This window comes from Trachypithecus francoisi, unplaced genomic scaffold (genome assembly GCF_009764315.1).
Source record: "Trachypithecus francoisi isolate TF-2019V2 unplaced genomic scaffold, Tfra_2.0 Lachesis_group12, whole genome shotgun sequence".
NCBI classification, from domain to species: Eukaryota; Metazoa; Chordata; class Mammalia; order Primates; family Cercopithecidae; genus Trachypithecus; species Trachypithecus francoisi.
In genome coordinates, this window is record NW_022681457.1 from 15,538,483 (window position 1) to 15,556,579 (window position 18,097).

Below are 18,097 nucleotides of genomic sequence, written 5' to 3' on the forward strand. Positions count from 1 at the left end.
CGACCTCTCTTAGTCTCTGTTCCTCTATCCCTTGTCTCTCTCCATTTCTGTGTCTGTGTTTCTGTCTCATTATCTGTCTGTATGTTGACTATCTCTGCCTCTTTCGTCCTTTCTCCCTCCCTTCCCCAACCCCTGGCCTCTCTCTCCCTGTCTCCTTCTCTCCATCTGCCTTCATTTCCAGAGCCTAGGGAAGGCAAGCCCCAGGGGAGATCAGGAAAGGGGGATCCCACCCTCTCCTCAGGGATGTCCTCTCCCACTTTGCCCTCCAGACGCCAGCAGCTGCCTGCACCATGGACAGCATAAGCACAGACATCTTACTCCTGCTCCTGGCTCTCATCTGTCTGCTCCTGACCCTAAGCTCAAAAGATAAGGGAAAGCTGCCTCCAGGACCCAGACCCCTCCCACTCCTGGGAAACCTGCTGCTGCTTCATTCCCAAAACATGCTGACTTCTCTCACTAAGGTGCAAGGCCCTTAGCTTGGGTGATAGTGGAAGGATCAGGAGGAGGGGGTCCCATGGCCACAGGAACCCCTGTAACTTCTGTCTTCCTATCCCTAGCTGAGCAAGGAGTATGGCTCTGTGTACACAGTGCACCTGGGATCCAGGCGGGTGGTGGTCCTCAGCGGGTACCTAGCCATGAAGGAGGCCCTGGTGGACCAGGGAGAGGAGCTTAGTGGCCACGGTGACTACCCTGTCTTTCAACTTTACCAAGGGCAATGGTAAGCCTCGTCCTTGTCTCCTCTACTCTGGGCCTTTTCCATATTGAGGGAGGGGGTGAGGGTGGAGACTGTCATCTCAATCTTGTTGACACTCAGGGCTGCTGAGATCACTGATGACACCAAATGCAATGCAGCGAGGTAGTGTTGGTCTACAGTGAAGTCTGTCCCACCTTCCCCACCTCCAGATCCCACCACTGTCCTGAATTCCACTCTTTATCTATCTATTTATTTATTTATTTATCTATCTATCTATTTATTTTTCAGACAGTCTCATTCTGTTGCCCAGGCTGCAGTGCAGTGGCACGATCTCGGCTCACTGCAACCTCCACCTCCCAGGTTCAAGTGATTCTCCTGCCTGAGTAGCTGGAATTACAGGCATGCATCACCACACCCAGCTGATTTTTGTATTTTTAGTAGAGACTGGGTTTCATCATGCTGGCCAGGCTGGTCTAGAACTCCTGACCTTGTGATCTGCCCTCCTCAGCCTCCGAAAGTGCTGGGATTACAGGTGTGAGCCACTGCGCCTAGCCCCAAACTTTATTTTAAACACAAATCTCTGTTCAAAGGAAGCTATGTGACAAGACCCAATAAATGGTGGAAGGAAGGAGGGACCAACAGAAGGAAGGAGGAAGAAAGGAAAAAAGGAAAGAAGGAAGGAGGGAGGGGGGAGGGAGGGAGGGAGGGAGGGAGGGAGGGAGAGAGGGAGGGAGGGAAGGAAGGAGAGAGGGAGGGAGGGAGGGAAGGAGGGAGAGAGGGGGAGGGAGGGAAGGAGGAGAGAGGAAGGGAGGGGAGGGAGAGAGAGAGAGGGAAGGAGGGAGAGAGGGAGGGAAGGAGGAGAGAGGGAGGGAGGAGGGAGGAGGGAGAGAGAGGGAGGGAGGGAAGGAGGGAGAGAGGAGGGAGGGAAGGAGGGAGAGAGGGAGGGAGAGGGAGGGAGAGAGGGAGGGAGGGAAGGAGAGAGGGAGGGAGGGAAGGAGGGAGAGGAGGGAGGGAGAGAGGAAGGGAGGGGAGGGAGAGAGGGAGGGAGAGAAGGAAGGAAGGAAGGAGAGAGGAGGGAGGGAAGGAGGGAAGGGAGGGAAGGAGGGAAGGGAGAGAGGGAGGGAGGGAGGGAGAGGGAAGGAAGCCATCTCAGCTGATTCTCCCACCTTAGCTTCCCAAGTAGCTGGGAATACAGGCATGTGCCACCACATTCAGCTCCTTCTTTTTAATTTTTTGTAGAGAGGAAGTCTTGCTATGTTGCCCAGGCTAGTCTCAAACTCCTGGGCTCAAGCAATCCTCCTACCTCAGCCTCCCAATATATTCTGGGATTACAGGTGTGAGGCACCACACCCAGCCTACATTACCTTTACTTACTCAGTCCCTCCTGCCTCCCTCTAAAAAGGATTGCTGTGATTACATTAGGCCCAGCCAGATAGTCTAGAGTAAACTTCTCTTCTCAAAATCCTCAACTTAATCCCACCTGCAAAGTCCTTTTTACCATGTAAGGGAACAAATTCACAGGTTGTAAGGATAAGGACATGGACATCTTTGGGGGCCATCACAGCCTGCCACGGCACCATGATCTGTAACAGCCTTGCACTGGGTCAGGCCCTTCACTGACTCCCAGTCACACACTCACTGACTCCTTATAGCAGCCCCATGATGAGAGAAGTGCCATCAGACCCATTTTACAGATGAGCAAACTGAGGATCAGAGAAAGGAAGTCAGTTTGCCAAGTCACACCAAGACTAAGAGACCAATGAGGATTCAAACCGCGTCCATCTAACTCCAGATCTGGTTTTCTGGGCTGTGCTATTGTGTCCTGGGTGCTGTGTTGAAATGTGTTGTTTCAGCCGGGCATGGTGGCTCACACCTGTAATCCTAGCACTTTGGGAGGCCAAGGTGGTGGATCACTTGAGCTCGGGAATTCGAAACCAGCTTGAGCAACATGGTGAAACCCTGTCTCTACAAAAAATACAAAAACTGGGTCTGGCACAGTGGCTCATGTGTGTAATCTTAGCACTTTGGGAAGCCGAGGTGGGTGGATCACTTGAGGTCAGGAGTTCAAGACTAGCCTGGACAACATGGTGAAACTCCATCTCTACTAAAAATACAAAAAAAAAAAAAAAGAAAAAAGAAAAATAGCTGGGTGTGATCTGAGCTCCTTGGGGGGCTGAGGCAGGAGAATCGCTTGAACCCAGGAGGCAGAGGTTGCAGTGAACCGAGATCGTGCCACTGCACTCCAGCATGGGCGACACAGCGAGATTTCATCTCCAAAAAAAAGAAAGAAATGTGCTGTTCGGTATTTACTATGGTCTGTTCAGCTGTTGGACGGCCAGATGCTAGGTGTTGTGTTGAGATATTTCTGGGTGAGATCGTAGAGTCGTCAGGCGCTGCATGTGGTTTTGCGTTGTGTCATCTGCTGGCTGCCAACGTTGTTGCATTGCTGCATAGTGTGGCCTTTATTCTGCTGCCTTGATTGTATGTGTTGTGATGTCACATCGTGTGTTGGGTGCTGTCTGCTGGGTTGCTGGGTACTAGTGTGTGTTGTGTGGCAGGATTATGGAGCTGTATGCTGGCATTGTGTTGGTGTGTGGTTACCGTGTCTTGGGATGTTTCTGGGCTGCTTGTTAGGACACCGAGTGTCCTGTGTTGGCATCTACTGTGATCTCATTTGCTGGGTGTTCTGTTGCCCTGTGTTGTTGTGTTCCGTGATGCCTGATGACTGCCTTGTGCTATGTTGCCTGCTGTGTGTTGTGTTGCCAAGAATAGCTGGTTCTGTGGTTGGTATTGTTGCTGTCGATGTGCTGCAGGAAGTTGTGGGTTCTGTGCTGTCTGTGGCACTGACCGATGCTTTTGGGGTGTTGTTAAGCACCATATTGTGACCATGTGCCTGTGTTCTGCACCGCAAGACACGTTGCCATGGTTGAGTCGGATGTTGTGTGCAAATTAATGGCGTTGCTGCATGAGGTCCCGTGTGCTGCACATCGCGTCTTCCTGATCCATTCCATTCCCCACCCTCAGGCGAGCCCTTTGACCCCACGTTTGTGCTGAGTCGCTCAGTGTCCAACATTATCTGTTCCGTGCTCTTCGGCAGCTGCTTCCACTACGATGATGAGCGTCTGCTCACCATTATCCGCCTTATCAATGACAGCTTCCAAATCATGAGCGGCCCCTGGGGCGAGGCGAGCCAACTGAGTCCAGCAGGGACGGGGTGTGTGTTCCGCAGGACCTAGGAATGGAGAGGAAACAGTGGGCGGGGAAAGGGCTGCGAATGGCTCTCCCAGGGCCCGCCCCCTCCCATCTGACCCCACCCAGAGTTACATGGCCACGCCCACTCCCCTCCACTGAGCATTTATGGCCCCCGTTCCCTCCTTCCCACTGGTACTCAGCCCTAACCCCAACCCCGGCCTCTCCAGAACCTGGCTATCTTTCGAAACCTGGTCCCTGCCTACCTAATCCACACAGAACCCGTTCGCCCCTGAACACCCTTCATCCTCCTCCAAAACCCTCCCACTCTGTCTGGTCCCCAGTTGTACAACATCTTCCCGAGCCTCCTGGACTGGGTGCCCGGGCCGCACCAACGCATGTTCCAGAACTTCAATGCCTGAGAGACCTCATCGCCCACAGCGTCCACGACCACCAGGCCTCACTAGACCCCAGATCTCCCCGGGATTTCATCGACTGCTTCCTCACCAAGATGGCAGAGGTAATCCCTACCTGGAAATCCCACCTCTAGTCTGACCTGAAATTCTCCTGCTGCCCCTGCCTCAAACCCACAGGGACCCCAGATGGGGCAGAGTTGGGGGACCTTCTCCCTGGAGAAGCTGAAGCATCTGGCCCAGCAGGGCTGGAGCCAGGAGCCACTCGCAGCCACCTCCAATTACAGCTCATTAAGAAGTAATCAAAGGCCGTGGGGCGGGGCGGGGCGGGGCGGGGGAGGGCAGGGCGGGGCGGGGCGGGGGAGGGCGCGGGGGGCGCAGTTGCTCACGCTTGTAATCCCAGCACATTGGGCGGCCGAGGCAGGAGGATCGCATGAGTCCAGGAGTTCGAGACCAGCCTGGACAATATAGTAAGACCCAGTCTCTACAATACATACATACATACATACATACATACATAAAACGTATTTAAAAAAAAACAAAAAACAAGAAGTCATTCAAGCTCTATCCAAGAAGTTAATTGTAGGCCCTGCAGCTGAGATTTTCCCAGCCCTGCCCTTCTGCCTTCCCCAGCTCTCCTAGGGAAAGAAAGTTAAACCCACCTGGGACTGAATGGGTCCCCAGCAGCAGTCGTACTGGTCTAGAGGGAAGGGGTCTCCATCCCTGGCTCACATCCCCACCCCTCCACCCCGGCAGGAGGAGGACCCACTGAGCCACTTCCACATGGATACCCTGTTGATGACCACACATAACCTGCTCTTTGGCGGCACCGAGCCTGTGGGCACCACGCTGCGCCAAGCCTTCCTGGCACTCATGAAGTACCCAAAAGTTCAAGGTGAGGCCCACCCACACAGCGGCGCGGAGGTGCCCATGTGTTCCAGCCTCGCCCCAGAGCAGGGAGCCACCGCCCCGTCTCCCAGGTCTGAGATAGCCTCCTGCTGACCCCAGGAGTCCACAGCCAAACCCACAAACCCACATGGAGACCGATCCCATCCACACAGACCATGAGGTCCACACAACCTGCCCGAATCCCAACCCAGATCCCACCCGCTTAGTTGTTGTTTTTTTTGTTTTTGTTTGGTTTTTTGGAGATGGAATCTTGCTCTGTCACCCAGGCTGGAGTGCAGTGGTGTGATCTCAGTGGGCTCACTGCAACCTCTGCCTCCCGAGTTCAAGGGGTTCTCCTGCCTCAGCCTCCCAAGTAGCTGGGATTACAGGTGTACACCACCACGTCCAGCTAATTTTTGTATGTTTAGTAGAGACAGGGTTTCACCAAGTTGGCCAGGCTGGTCTCAAACTCCTGGCCTCAAGTGATCCACTCGCCTCAGCCTCCCAAAGTGTTGGGATTACAGGCATGAGCCATTGCACCCAGCTCTGCTTAATTTTTTGTTTGTTTTTGAGACAGACTCACTCTGTCGCCCAGGCTGGAGTACAATGGTGCAATCACAGCTCACTGCAGCCCCTTGGGCTCAAGCGATCTTCCCACCTCAGCCTTACCAATAGCTGGGAGTACAGGCATGCACCACCACACTCAATACACTCAGCTAACTTTTTATTTTTTGTACAGACAGGGTCTAGCTGTGTTGCCCTGGCGGGTCTCCAACTCCTGGGCTCAAGCAATCCTCTCACCTCGGCCTCCCAAAGTGCTGGGGTTACAGGTGTCAGCCACTGCTCCCCACCTGCACCCACTTAGTCTTGCCTTGTTCCAACTGTGTCCACCACCGCATACGTCCACCTCCGGCTTCAGAGCCCAGCTAACAGTCCTCCCAGAGCCCTGCCCCAGAGCCCCAGCCACACACCTGCCAGGGAACCCTACCTCTCCCACACAGCCTGGCCCACACACACAGCTCTGTCTGCTATTCCACCTCCCCAAGCTCCACCTCTGGGTATATCCCCTGCTCTGCCCCTGATCTCCAGCCCTCCTGCACAGTTCACCCACTCGATCCACTGTCCAGCCAGTAGAGTCCCAAAACTGCTTCTGAAATCCCATCAGGTCCTGGATTCCAGGCCTCCCTGAAGCCCCGCCCACACAAGCCAACGCCCAGGCCCTTGCACAAGCCAACCTTTTGCCCTCACTGATGCACTTCCTCCCAGGCCCTGGCTAATTCTTTTTTTTTTCCCCCGTTTTTTTTTATGACGGAGTCTCGCTCTGTTGCCCAGGCTGGAGTACAGTGGCCCGATCCCGGCTCACTGCAACCTCTGCCTCCTGGGTTCAAGCGATTCTCCAGCCTCCGCCTCCCAAGTAACTGGGACCATAGGTGTGTGCCACCATGCCCAGCTAATTTTTCTATTTTGTTTTAGAGACAGGGTTTCACCATGTTGCCCAGGCTGGTCTCTGACAGGGACCAGCCCCTCCACATCTGTGGGTATTTCGCGTCAGGCGGGACGAGAGGTGGAGAAAAGAAATAAGGCACAGAGACCAAGTATAGAGAAAGAACAGTGGGCCCAGGGGACGGGCACTCAGCATACGGAGGACCCGCACCAGCCCCAGTCTCTGAGTTCCCTCAGTATTTATTGATTACTATTTTCACTATCTCGGCTAAGGGAATGTGGCAAGAGAACAGGGTGATAGTGCGGAGAAGGTCAGCAGGAAAACATGTGAGCAAAGGAATCTGGGTTACATATAAGTTCAAGGGAAGGTACTGTGCCCGGATGTGGGGGTAAGCCAGGTTTATGCTTCTCTCCACCCAAACGTCTCAGTGTAGCAAAGAGAAACCGAGCAGCATTGCCGCCAGCATATCTTGTCTCTAGCCACAGGCAGTTTTCTCCTATCTCAGAATAGAATGAATGCATGATCAGGTTTTACACCGAGACATTCTGTTCCCAGGGACATGCAGGAGTCAGAGGCCTTCCTCTTTTACTACTCCTCCTCAGCACAAACCCTTCATGTGTGTCACGCTGGGGGACGGTCAGGTCTTTCCCTTCCCATGAGGCCATATTTCAGGCTATCTTAGTGGGGGGAAGCCTTGGACAATACCCAGGCTTTCTTGGGCAGAGGTCCCTGCGGCTTTCCGCAGTGCACTGGGCTCCTGGTTAATCGAGAATGAAGAATGGCGATGACTTTTACCAAGCATACCGCCTGCAAACATATTGCTAACAAGGCACATCCTGCACGGCGCTAGATCCCTTAAACCTTGATTCCATACAGCACGTGTTTCTGTGAGCACAGGGTTGGGGCTAAAGTTACAGATTAACAGCATCTCAAGGCAAAACAATTTTCTTAGTACAGATCAAAATGGAATTTCTTATGTCTTCCTTTTCTACATAGACACAGTAACAGTCTGATCTCTCTTTCTTTTCCCTACATACATATCCCCCTTTTCTTTTTGACAAAACTGCCATCCTCATTATGGCCCATTCTCGCTGGTCACTGTCTCTTCAGAGCTGCTGAATACACCTGTAGACTAACAACAGACAGAACAGGTATACAAGGATTAATATGAAATTTACAATAGTGGAACGTCTAATGATTTTAACCCAACTGACCGGGTTAAGATTTGCGAGGCCATCAGCAGCGTTCACGATTGCCTCAGTTCCGGGCACCACATTTAAATGCGCTTTTGATGCCTCAAAAATGTGTTCTTTTAATTTTGAAAAGTCTAAAGTAAGATTATCTTCTCTTCCTTGTAGGTGGTGTCTAACCATGTCCCAGTAATGCTCAGACTCATTATAGGCTTGGGGTGTAATACAAAAATCTGACGTATTCCAGTCACACTGTAACTGAAAATGATGTTCCAAGCTCATGAGCCTATCTCTCATCCAAATGACAGTTTGTCTAAGATCATTAATTTGGTTTGCCGATTTTTGATCTATTTGGGTCTGAGATTTTCACAATTTTGAGAAATTCTGTTGCCAATCATGGACATATTTTGCAGTTTGAACAGAGGATTGTAAAACAATTCCAGCAGCCGGAGCAATAGCTGTGACTGCAATAAGGCCCATAATCACTGCAATCAAAGTAAAAGTGAATCTTTTGGATCTAGTTAGAATTCCTTTTAATACTTCCATTAAAATATGGATGAATGGCGAGGCCGCTGATGGTTGGTCCATGGACACAGGGATCCACACGCCCTCTCTTGTGCTCACTAGTAGAATATGGTGCTGCCAATTAAAACTTGAATCAATGCAAGTAAAAAAATCTACAGCTTTCACAGGTTATAGTTTGGGAATCTGGTTTGATAACTGTGTCTCCTACAACTAGCATATAAGGGGGTTTTACACAACTTTGCAAAGAAATTTCTTTGCAAATTCAGACTGGAATTTAGGTTGATAGTATAATATGGCTTACAATCTCTTGTTCCTGTGGCTTGATTTCCAGACCAAATTCTAATGTGGTGCGAGGCCACAGTAAACTTCCATAATTCTGGATGTTCAGGACCAGTAACAGGACTAACTAACTTTGGTCGAGGTGATGAAATTCCCTTTTCACCCCATTTCCATGGATAGGGTGATTCTAACCTTCTATAAATCTGGTCCAGTGTTTCAGTTAAATCATTATCATAGGCCGGATTAATGGGCAAGATCGATGGGGCCTTGAATATGAGTGAGTCTGGCCCATACAATTATGATATAATTGGCCTCGAGGGGCCATCAGTAAACACTGTCAGAGCATTTTCTAAAGGTTTACATTTGGCAATTTTAGGTAAAATCCAAGTCGTCAATTTTAAAAACTGGAAGATTTTTGGTTTTGGGTATTGATTGTCAATAATTCCCACAAAATCAGTAAGACCAATCTGCCAAGCACCAGAATTGATAAAGGCTTGTCTAACCTGTTCCTTGTTTAAAGGAACGATGATTTTGTCTGGGTCACTTCCACACACTTTTATTATTTGTAATCTTGCCTGACCAATTAATGTAGCCATTTGATCCAAGTACAATGTAAAAGTCTTAATTGTACTGTGAGGAAGGAATGACCACTCCACAGGATCAGTATTTTGAACAATGATGCCTGTTGGAGAATGTGCAGTAGCAAAAATCAAAAGTTGGAGTGGGGCCAAGGGATTTACTTGTGCTGATTGAATTTTTTCTTCAACTAATTTAATTTCTTTAGTTGCCTCTAGAGTTAATGTTCTTTTACTGTTTAATTCCGGGTCCTCTCTTAAGATAGAGAACAAATTTGACATGGCATAAGTAGGGATGCCTAGAGTTGGCCGAATCCAATTAATATCTCCTAGCAACTTTTGAAGTCATTTAATGTTTTTAATGTGTCTTTTCTTATTTATATTTTTGGTGGTTTAATTTTTTTTCCTCTACCTGCATTCCCAAGTAATGGAAAGGAGTAGAGGCTTGAATCTTATCAGATGCTATTGTCAGTTCTGCGTTGGCAACCTCTGTCTGCAGAAATGTGTAATAGTTAATTAATTTGTCTCTCGTTTCTGCAGCACACAAAATATCATCAACATAATGAATGACATAACAGTCTGAAAACTTGTCTCTAATTGGTTGAAGAGCTTGAGCTACAAAAGTCTGACAAATAGTTGGACTATTAAGCATTCCCTGAGGTAGTAACACTTTCCACTGAAACCTGGTGGCTGGTTCTTTATTATTTATGGCCGGTATAGTAAAGGCAATTTTTCAAAATCATGTTTTGCCAGAGGAATGGTAAAAAAGCAATCCTTCAGATCAATCTTTTTTTTTTTTTTTTTTTGGAGATGGAGTCTCGCTCTGTTGCCCAAGCTGGACTGCAGTGGCACAATCTTGGCTCACTGCAAGCTCTGCCTCCCGGGTTCACGCCATTCTCCTGCCTCAGCCTCCCGAGTAGCTGGGACTACAGGTGCCTGTCACCACACCTGGCTAATTTTTTGTATTTTTAGTAGAGATGGGGTTTCACCGTGTTAGCCAGGATGGTCTCGATCTCCTGACCTCATGATCTGCCCGCCTCAGCCTCCCAAAGCACTGGGATTACAGATGTGAGCCACCGTGCCCGGCCTCAGATCAATTATAATTAAAGGCCAGTCTTTGGGGGTCATGGCCAGAGAGGGCAACCTGGGTTGGAGAGCCCCCATGGGTTGAACTACGGCATTAACAGCTCTTAAGTCGGTCAGCATGCACCATGTGCTGGATTTGTTTTGAATTTCAAACACTGGAGAATTTTAAGGAGAGAAAAGGGGTGAAACATGCCCTTTTTAAAATAGTTCTTTTAATTATTTTATGTAGCACCCCCAACTTTTCCTTAGGGAGCAGCCACTGTTCAACCCAGACGGGACACTGCGGGGTGAGTCTGAATTGCTCCTTTACCGTAGTGAACTGCAGGTTGTTTAATAATGGGTGCAGTGAGTCAAGTCACAGTGAGCGGGGTTTCGGGCTCCCTCCCCCAGCATTCACTCCACTGCGGAGGAGGTGGCCATCGTGGTTTTAGCACTGATGGCCCCAATGATTCTGGATCTTTTCCTCTCAATTTTAATGTTTCAGGATATTACCTTGTGTAACTGATTGCGGTCAACATTTTGAGTTGACCCAGCCCTTACAGACTCTGCTACATATGTACAATGTGAACTTTCCGGGATTTTGTCCCTGCCTCTTCTTCAGAATCTATTACACAGCTTTCAGGGGCATCAGAAATTGAAATGCTATCTTCTCTTCTTTGAAATAGCGTAATTAGACTTTCTGTAGAAGCTCTAATTCCCCCCTTCTTAAAAGAATTTTAATAAAGCTGAGATAAGAGGCATATTTATGCTGGTCTTTCTCTTCCCGCCATCTTGGCTCCTGTGGAGGCCTGCTGGGAATGGAACTTCTTTTTTTTTTTTTTTTTTTTTTTTTAAGAGAGCAGATTCTCTTATTGAGATACGGGACACAGCGAAGGGTGGAGAGACAGAACAGCCCCCCAGCCTCAGCCCTCTCCACGGGGGCTGGATGCCAGAGATGGAAGAAGGGATTCAGTCTCTCGCCCGGGAAACCCAGTCCTGCAGAGGGCGCCGGCAAGGATGGGACGCGACCCGGGTGACGCGGTGCAGGGAGTCTTTAAATAGAGGAGTGGCTGTAGCGGGGAAACGCGCCCGGGCCCTAGCGCACCATGTATTCCTTGAGCTTATTGAGCCGAACTTGGCAGAAAGAGAAGCCTCCGAGGAGGAGGTAGAGGCCCGCGGCGATGAAACAGTTGTAGCTGACTTGCTCGTAAAGGTTGTATATGTTCTGGGGGCCATTCTCAAAATCTTTCTCCGTGAAGGGAACGTCCTCAATCAACACAGCGGAATGGACATTGAAAAATATTCCGAGCATTATCAACATGATCACTCCCCAGGCGCTGAGGACGATGCCGCAGGCGGCCAGCTTCGGCCCACAGCACAGGAGCGACGCCATGAAGAAGGGAGTCGGGGATCGCCGAGGTGCAAGCGGGCTAGGAAACGGGAATGGGACTTCTAAAAGGAAATATGTCTGGAAGGCTGTGGTCCAAGGCCATTTTTGCCGGCTATAAGCAGGGTCTCTGGAACCAAAGGGAGCACACAGCTCTTCTTAAAATAGAAGGTGTTTATGCCCGAGATGAAACAGAATTCTATTTGGGCAAGAGATGCGCTTATGTATACAAAGCAAAGAACAACACAGTGACTCCAGGCGGCAAACCAAATAAAACCAGAGTCATCTGGGGAAAGGTAACTCGGGCCCATGGAAACAGTGGCATGGTTCGTGCCAAATTCCGAAGCAATCTTCCTGCGAAGGCCATTGGACACAGAATCCGAGTGATGCTGTACCCCTCAAGGCTTTAAACTAACGAAAAAAATCATAAATAAACGTGGATTTGTGTTCTTGTAAAAAAAAAAAAAAAAAAAAAAAGAGGCATATTTACTTTCAGTTTGTCCCATTGTTACCCTGGGTTCCTCCAAGCGCACAAGCTTACTGCAAGGCTGACCACAGATGTACTCGGGAATCTCTCATCGACTTGTCCTCAATGCTCATGTTCTTAGCGTACCCTCACCTTAGAGAAAGGCACCCATGTTGGGCGTCAGATGAAGGGGGCCAGCCCCTCCACACCTGTGGGTATTTTTCGTCAGGCGGGATGAGAGACGGAGAAAAGAAATAAGGCACAGAGACAAAGTATAGAGAAAGAACAATGGGCCCAGGGGACCGGTGCCATACAGAGGACCCGCACTGGCCCCAGTCTCTGAGTTCCCTTAGTATTTATTGATTAGCAATTTCACTATCTCGACTAAGGGAATGCGGCAGGAGAACAGGGTGATAGTGGGGAGAAGGTCAGCAGGAAAACATGTGAGCAAAGGAATCTGGGTTACAATTAAGTTCAAGGGAAGGTACTGTGTCCCGATGTGTACATAGGCCAGATTTATGCTTCTCTCCACCCAAACGTCTCAGTGTAGCAAACAGTAACAGAGTAGCATTGCCGCCAGCATATCTCGCCTCCAGCCACGGAGCAGTTTTCTCCTATCTCGGAATAGAATGAATGTACAATTGGGTTTTACACTGAGACTTTGCGTTCCCAGGGACATGCAGGAGACAGAGGCCTTCCTCTTATCTCAACCACAAGGGGCCTTCCTCTTTTACTAATCCTCCTCAGCACAGACCCTTTACGGGTGTCGGACTGGGGGACAGTCAGGTCTTTCCCTTTCCATGAGGCCATATCTCAGGCTGTCTCAATGAGGGGAAACCTTGGACAAGACCCAGGCTTTCTTGGGCAGAGGTCCCTGTGGCTTTCCACCGTTCATCGTGGCCCTGGTTAATTGAAAATGGAGAATGGCGATGACTTTTACCAAGCATACTGCCTGTAAACATATTGCTAACAAGGCACATCCTGCACAGCCCTAGATCACCTAAACCTTGATTCCAGGCCGGGCGCGGTGGCTCAAGCCTGTAATCCCAGCACTTTGGGAGGCCGAGACGGGCGGATCACGAGGTCAGGAGATCGAGACCATCCTAGCTAATACGGTGAAACCCCGTCTCTACTAAAAAATACAAAAAACTAGCGGGCGACGAGGCGGGCGCCTGTAGTCCCAGCTACTCGGGAGGCTGAGACAGGAGAATGGTGTAAAACCGGGAGGCGGAGCTTGCAGTGAGCTGAGAGCCGGCCACTGCACTCCAGCCTGGGCGGCAGAGCAAGACTCCGTCTCAAAAAAAAAAAAAAAAAAAACCTTGATTCCATACAGCACGTGTTTCTGTGAGCACAGGGTTGGGGCTAAAGGTACAGGTTAACAGCATCTCAAGGCAAAACAATTTTCTTAGTACAGATCAAAATGGAACTTATTATGTCTTCCTTTTCTACATAGACACAGTAACACTCTGATCTCTCTTTCTTTTCCCTACAGTCTCAAATTCCTGGGCTCAAGGGATCCGTCCGCCTGGGTCTCCCAAATTCTGGGATTACAGGCATGAGCCACCCAGCAGGCCAGCTCTAATTCTCACGTGAGCCCCAAGTGGCGCCCCGCGCTTGGAGGCTTTGACTAGACCTCTCCCCACACAAGCACACACCTCTTCCCAGCCTGGTTGCCCTATCGCGCGGATATCCTTGACCCCTCCTCCCCCACCCCCTCCAACTCGCGTGCAGGAGATCGACCTCGCAGTGGGACGCGCGTGACTGCCGGCGGCACTGGAAGACCGCCCGACCATGCCTTACACAGACGCAGTGATCCACCAGGTGCAGCGCTTTGCAGACATCATCCCCATGAACTTGCCGCACCGCCTCACTCAGGACACAGCCTTTTGCGGCTTCCTTATACCCAAGGTGCGCTAGGCCTGGCAAACGGTATCAGGCAACCTAAGAGGAGGCATCGCAGACTCTTGCAACTCGCAAGGAGTATCCCAGGCACTAGCAATCAACACCCCAGGCCTTAGCAACTGGCATCCCAAGCCCTAGCTACAGACATCTCAGACCCTTAAATCCAGAAGCTCGGGCCTTTCCCAGGACCCCATCTCATATCATAGTGGACTAGACCCATGACAAATCCCCTTCCTAGAACTCCTCCCTGGAAGCCCTGGGGTCTGGAACTTCATCTTGAGGATCCTCTGTGCCTAAAACGCTATTCTCAGGGCCCATCCTTTTTCCCAGAAACCCCACATCTGCTCCAACAAAGGGGGGGGCTTTCCCACATCCCTGCCAAAGTCCCCAATAATACAGCATATAGCACCCATCACCTGGAACCCTAGACACCCACACGTCCTTGGCCCCTGATTGAGTCCCATACCCCACCCACCCACCCCTTATCAAGTCCCCAGGACACCCAGCCGATAAAATGGAAACTAGTTTGGGAGCCTCCCAGCCCTCCTACACTGCTAACTCCACCTCCTCACCCACACAGGGCACCAATATCATCACCCTCCTTAACATCATCCACTATGACCCCAGCCAGTTCCTGACGCCCCAGGAGTTCAACTCCGAGCATTTTTGGATGCCAATCAGTCCTTCAAGAAGAGCCCAGCCTTCACGCCCTTCTCAGCCGGTGAGGGCAGGAATCAGAGTCTTTCTGGCCCAATTTCTGCCTACATTCCTCATCCTAATTCAACTTGCCAAATTCTTTCACTCCTTCCTTCCACCCATTCTTAGCTTTGGATGTACAGAGACATTCATTCCTCCTCTCAACTCTGCTCCTATAAGCAAGTAGTGACTAAAATCCTCGTGAAGCGAGGTGGGGAGGTTAATTAATAATCTAATTTGGGGCTGGACACGGTGGCTCACACCTGTAATCCCAGCACTTTGGGAGGCTGAGGTGGGCAGATCACCTGAGGTCAGGAGTTCGAGACCAGCCTGACCAATATGGTGAAACCCCGTCCCTACTTAAAATACAAAAATTAGCTGGGTGTGGTGGCGGGCACCTGCAGTCCCAGCTACTCCGGAGGCTGAGACAGGAAAATCGCTTGAACCCAGGAGGCGGAGGTTGCAGTGAGCTGAGATTGCACCATTGTACTCCAGCCTGGGTGACAGAGCGAGACTCTGTCTCAAAAAAAAATAATGATAACAGCCAGGAGCAGTCGCTCACGCCTATAATCCCAGCACTTTGGGAGATCTAGACGGGCAGGTCACCTGAGGTCAGGAGTTCAAGATTAGCCTGACCAACATGGTGAAACCCTACCTCTACTAAAAATACAAAATTCACCAGGAAGGCACGCCTGTAATCCCAGCATTTTGGGAGGCCAAGGCGGGCAGATCACGAGGTCAGAAGATCGAGACCATCCTGCTTAACACGGTGAAACACCGTCTCTACTAAAAATACAAAAAACATTAGCCAGGTGTGGTGGCGGGCGCCTGTAGTCCCAGCTACTCGGGAGGGTGAGGCAGGAGAATGGCGTGAACTCAGGAGGTGGAGCTTGCAGTGAGCGGAGATAGCGCCACTGCACTCCAGGCTGGGCGACAGAGCGAGACTCCGTCTCAAAACAAAAACAAAAACAAATTAGGCAGGAAATGGTGGCACATACCTGTAATCCCAGATACTCTCGAGGCTGAGGCAGGAGAATCACTTCAACCCAGGAGGCAGAGGTTGCTGTGGGCCAAGATTGTGCCATTGCACTCCAGCCTGGGCAACAAGAGCAAAACTCCATCTCAAAAAAATAAATAATTATAATAATTATTTAACTTGGGCCAGGTGCATCGGCTCACGCCTGTAATCCCAGTACTTTGGGAGGCTGAGGCGAGAGGATCACTTGAGGCCAGGAGTTCAAGATCAGCCTGGACAACATAGCAAGACCCTTTGTCTACTGAAAATGTTAAAATTACCTGGGTGTGGTGGCCTGCATCTGCAGTCCCAGCTACTTGGGAGGCTGAGGTGGGATTATCGCTTGAGCTCAGGAAGTTGAGGTTACACTGAGTATGATCACGCCACTGCACTCCAGTCTGGGTAACAGAGCGAGATCCTTTCTCCACAATAAAAAATACTGACTAGCCAAAACTAAAAAATACATAAAATGTTTAAAAGAAAAAATAATAAGGCCGGGCGCGGTGGCTCAAGCCTGTAATCCCAGCACTTTGGGAGGCCGAGGCGGGCGGATCACGAGGTCAGGAGATCGAGACCCTCCTGGCTAACACGGTGAAACCCCGTCTCTACTAAAAATACAAAAAACTAGCCGGGCGCGGTGGCGGGCGCCTGTAGTCCCAGCTACTCGGAGGCTGAGGCGGGAGAATGGCGGGAACCGGGAGGCGGAGCTTGCAGTGAGCCGAGATCGCGCCACTGCACTCCAGCCTGGGCGACACAGCGAGACTCCGTCTCAAAAAAAAAAAAAAAAAAAAAAGAAAAAAAGAAAAAATAATAATAATTGAACTTGGGAGTGGTCATTGTCTACCTCTCCACTGGGTGGCGCAGTTGAGGTGGTTCTAAGGGGTTTTTTTGTTGTTTTTTGTTTTTTGGGTTTTTTTTTTTTTTTTTTGCCTTTCCTCTTTATCCTGCTGAAAAATACTTCCCTCTTTACTCAGTGGCAGGAAAAGAAAAAACAAAAAACTGGCATAATAATAGGTAACTTACCATGTTGCCTACTGTGCATCAAATGCTGGCTCTGCAGCCTAGATTCCAGCAGGGTTTGCATCCCATCTGTCACCCCCTAGCTGTGTTGCCTTGGGTGTGTTACTTCACTTTCCTGTGCCTCAATGTCCACATCTATAAAATGGAGATATACTAAGGCCTACCTCTTGGAGTTGTTAGAACTAATGGTGATCTAACGCTTAGAGTAGTGCATGGCCCATGGTAAGCTACTTATAACCTCACTGCTCTCCCTGTGTTTACCATTCACAGCAGCCTCATGAGGCACTATTATCCCTCCTTTTATTTTTCTTTCTGAGACAGGGTCTTGCTGTCATCCAGGCTGGAGGGCAGTGGTACAATCATGGCTCACTGCAGCCTTGATCTCCTGGGCTCAGGTGATCCTCTCGCCTCAGCCTCCCAAGCAGCTGGGACTGCATACATGTGCCACCTTGCACATTAAAAAAATATATTTTTTTTTATTGAGATAGGATCTTGCTGTGTTGCCCAGGCTGCTCTCAAACTCCTGGGCTCAAGAGATCCTCTTCCCTTGGCCTCCGAAAGTGCTGGGATTACAAGCCTAAGCCAGCGCGCCCATCCTTCATAGCCCCATTTTAAATACCCAGAAAATGTGGTTTGTCCAGGATCACAAAACTAGTAGTGACAGGGCCGGGATTTGAACCCAAGCAGCCCAGCTCATTCCACTCCACAGTTTAAAGCATCTTTCCCAGATCTTTAGAGGGGTGAATCTGTGACGTCCCCAGCGGTTGTCTTCCTTTCCTCTTATGTCTTCCTCTGGGAATGTGGGGTTGCAGCCTCTAACTTCATCATATCTCACCGCCGCTCCCCACCCTGCCACCCTCGCAGGGCGCCGTCTGTGCCTGGGCGAGTCGCTGGCGCGCGTGGAGCTCTTTCTGTACCTCACCGCCATCCTGCAGAGCTTCTCCTTGCAGCCGCTGGGTGTGCCCGAGGACATCGACCTGACCCCACTCAGCCCAGGTCCCGGCAATTTGCCGCAGCCTTTCCAGCTGTGCCTGCCCCGTGCTAGCGTCCCGGCCTTTCCAGATTCCCCTGTGGGTGATGAGGCCCATCCATGTGGGTTGCTCCGTCTCCTTCTTGATCCACGGTCTGCCCCCATCCCTCTGGCAGTCACGCTGTCTTCCCTGCCCGCTGTGCCGCATGCCCATCCCCCATCCCTCCAATCTGTACCCGGTCTGCAGGGCAGAGGCAGATGTGTGGAAGGGCCATGTCTTTTTGTACCCACAGAGCTTGTTCTATGGCACGCCCTTTTCTCGGCTTTTTGTATCATTTCTTAGTACATTTGTAATAGATTCAAACCAGTCTTGGCTGAA

General features: G+C 50.3%; 2 protein-coding genes across 2 annotated transcripts; both read left to right on the forward strand.

Moving 5' to 3' along the window:
• The first annotated feature begins 290 nt into the window (after positions 1-290).
• Positions 291-18,097, forward strand: LOC117093101 (cytochrome P450 2F5-like). The gene is given in 13 exon segments (XM_033227765.1): positions 291-461; positions 558-694; positions 696-718; positions 3,719-3,879; positions 4,228-4,297; positions 4,300-4,403; positions 5,053-5,220; positions 11,119-11,681; positions 11,792-12,032; positions 13,847-14,023; positions 14,598-14,682; positions 14,685-14,738; positions 17,613-18,097. Coding segments are annotated over 13 exon segments (2,403 nt in total). The 3' UTR covers positions 18,062-18,097.
• On the forward strand, positions 11,681-12,102 carry LOC117091931 (60S ribosomal protein L35a-like). The gene has a single exon (XM_033224913.1). It carries the CDS (start codon positions 11,706-11,708, stop codon positions 12,057-12,059), a length of 354 nt encoding a protein of 117 aa, XP_033080804.1. The 5' UTR covers positions 11,681-11,705; the 3' UTR covers positions 12,060-12,102.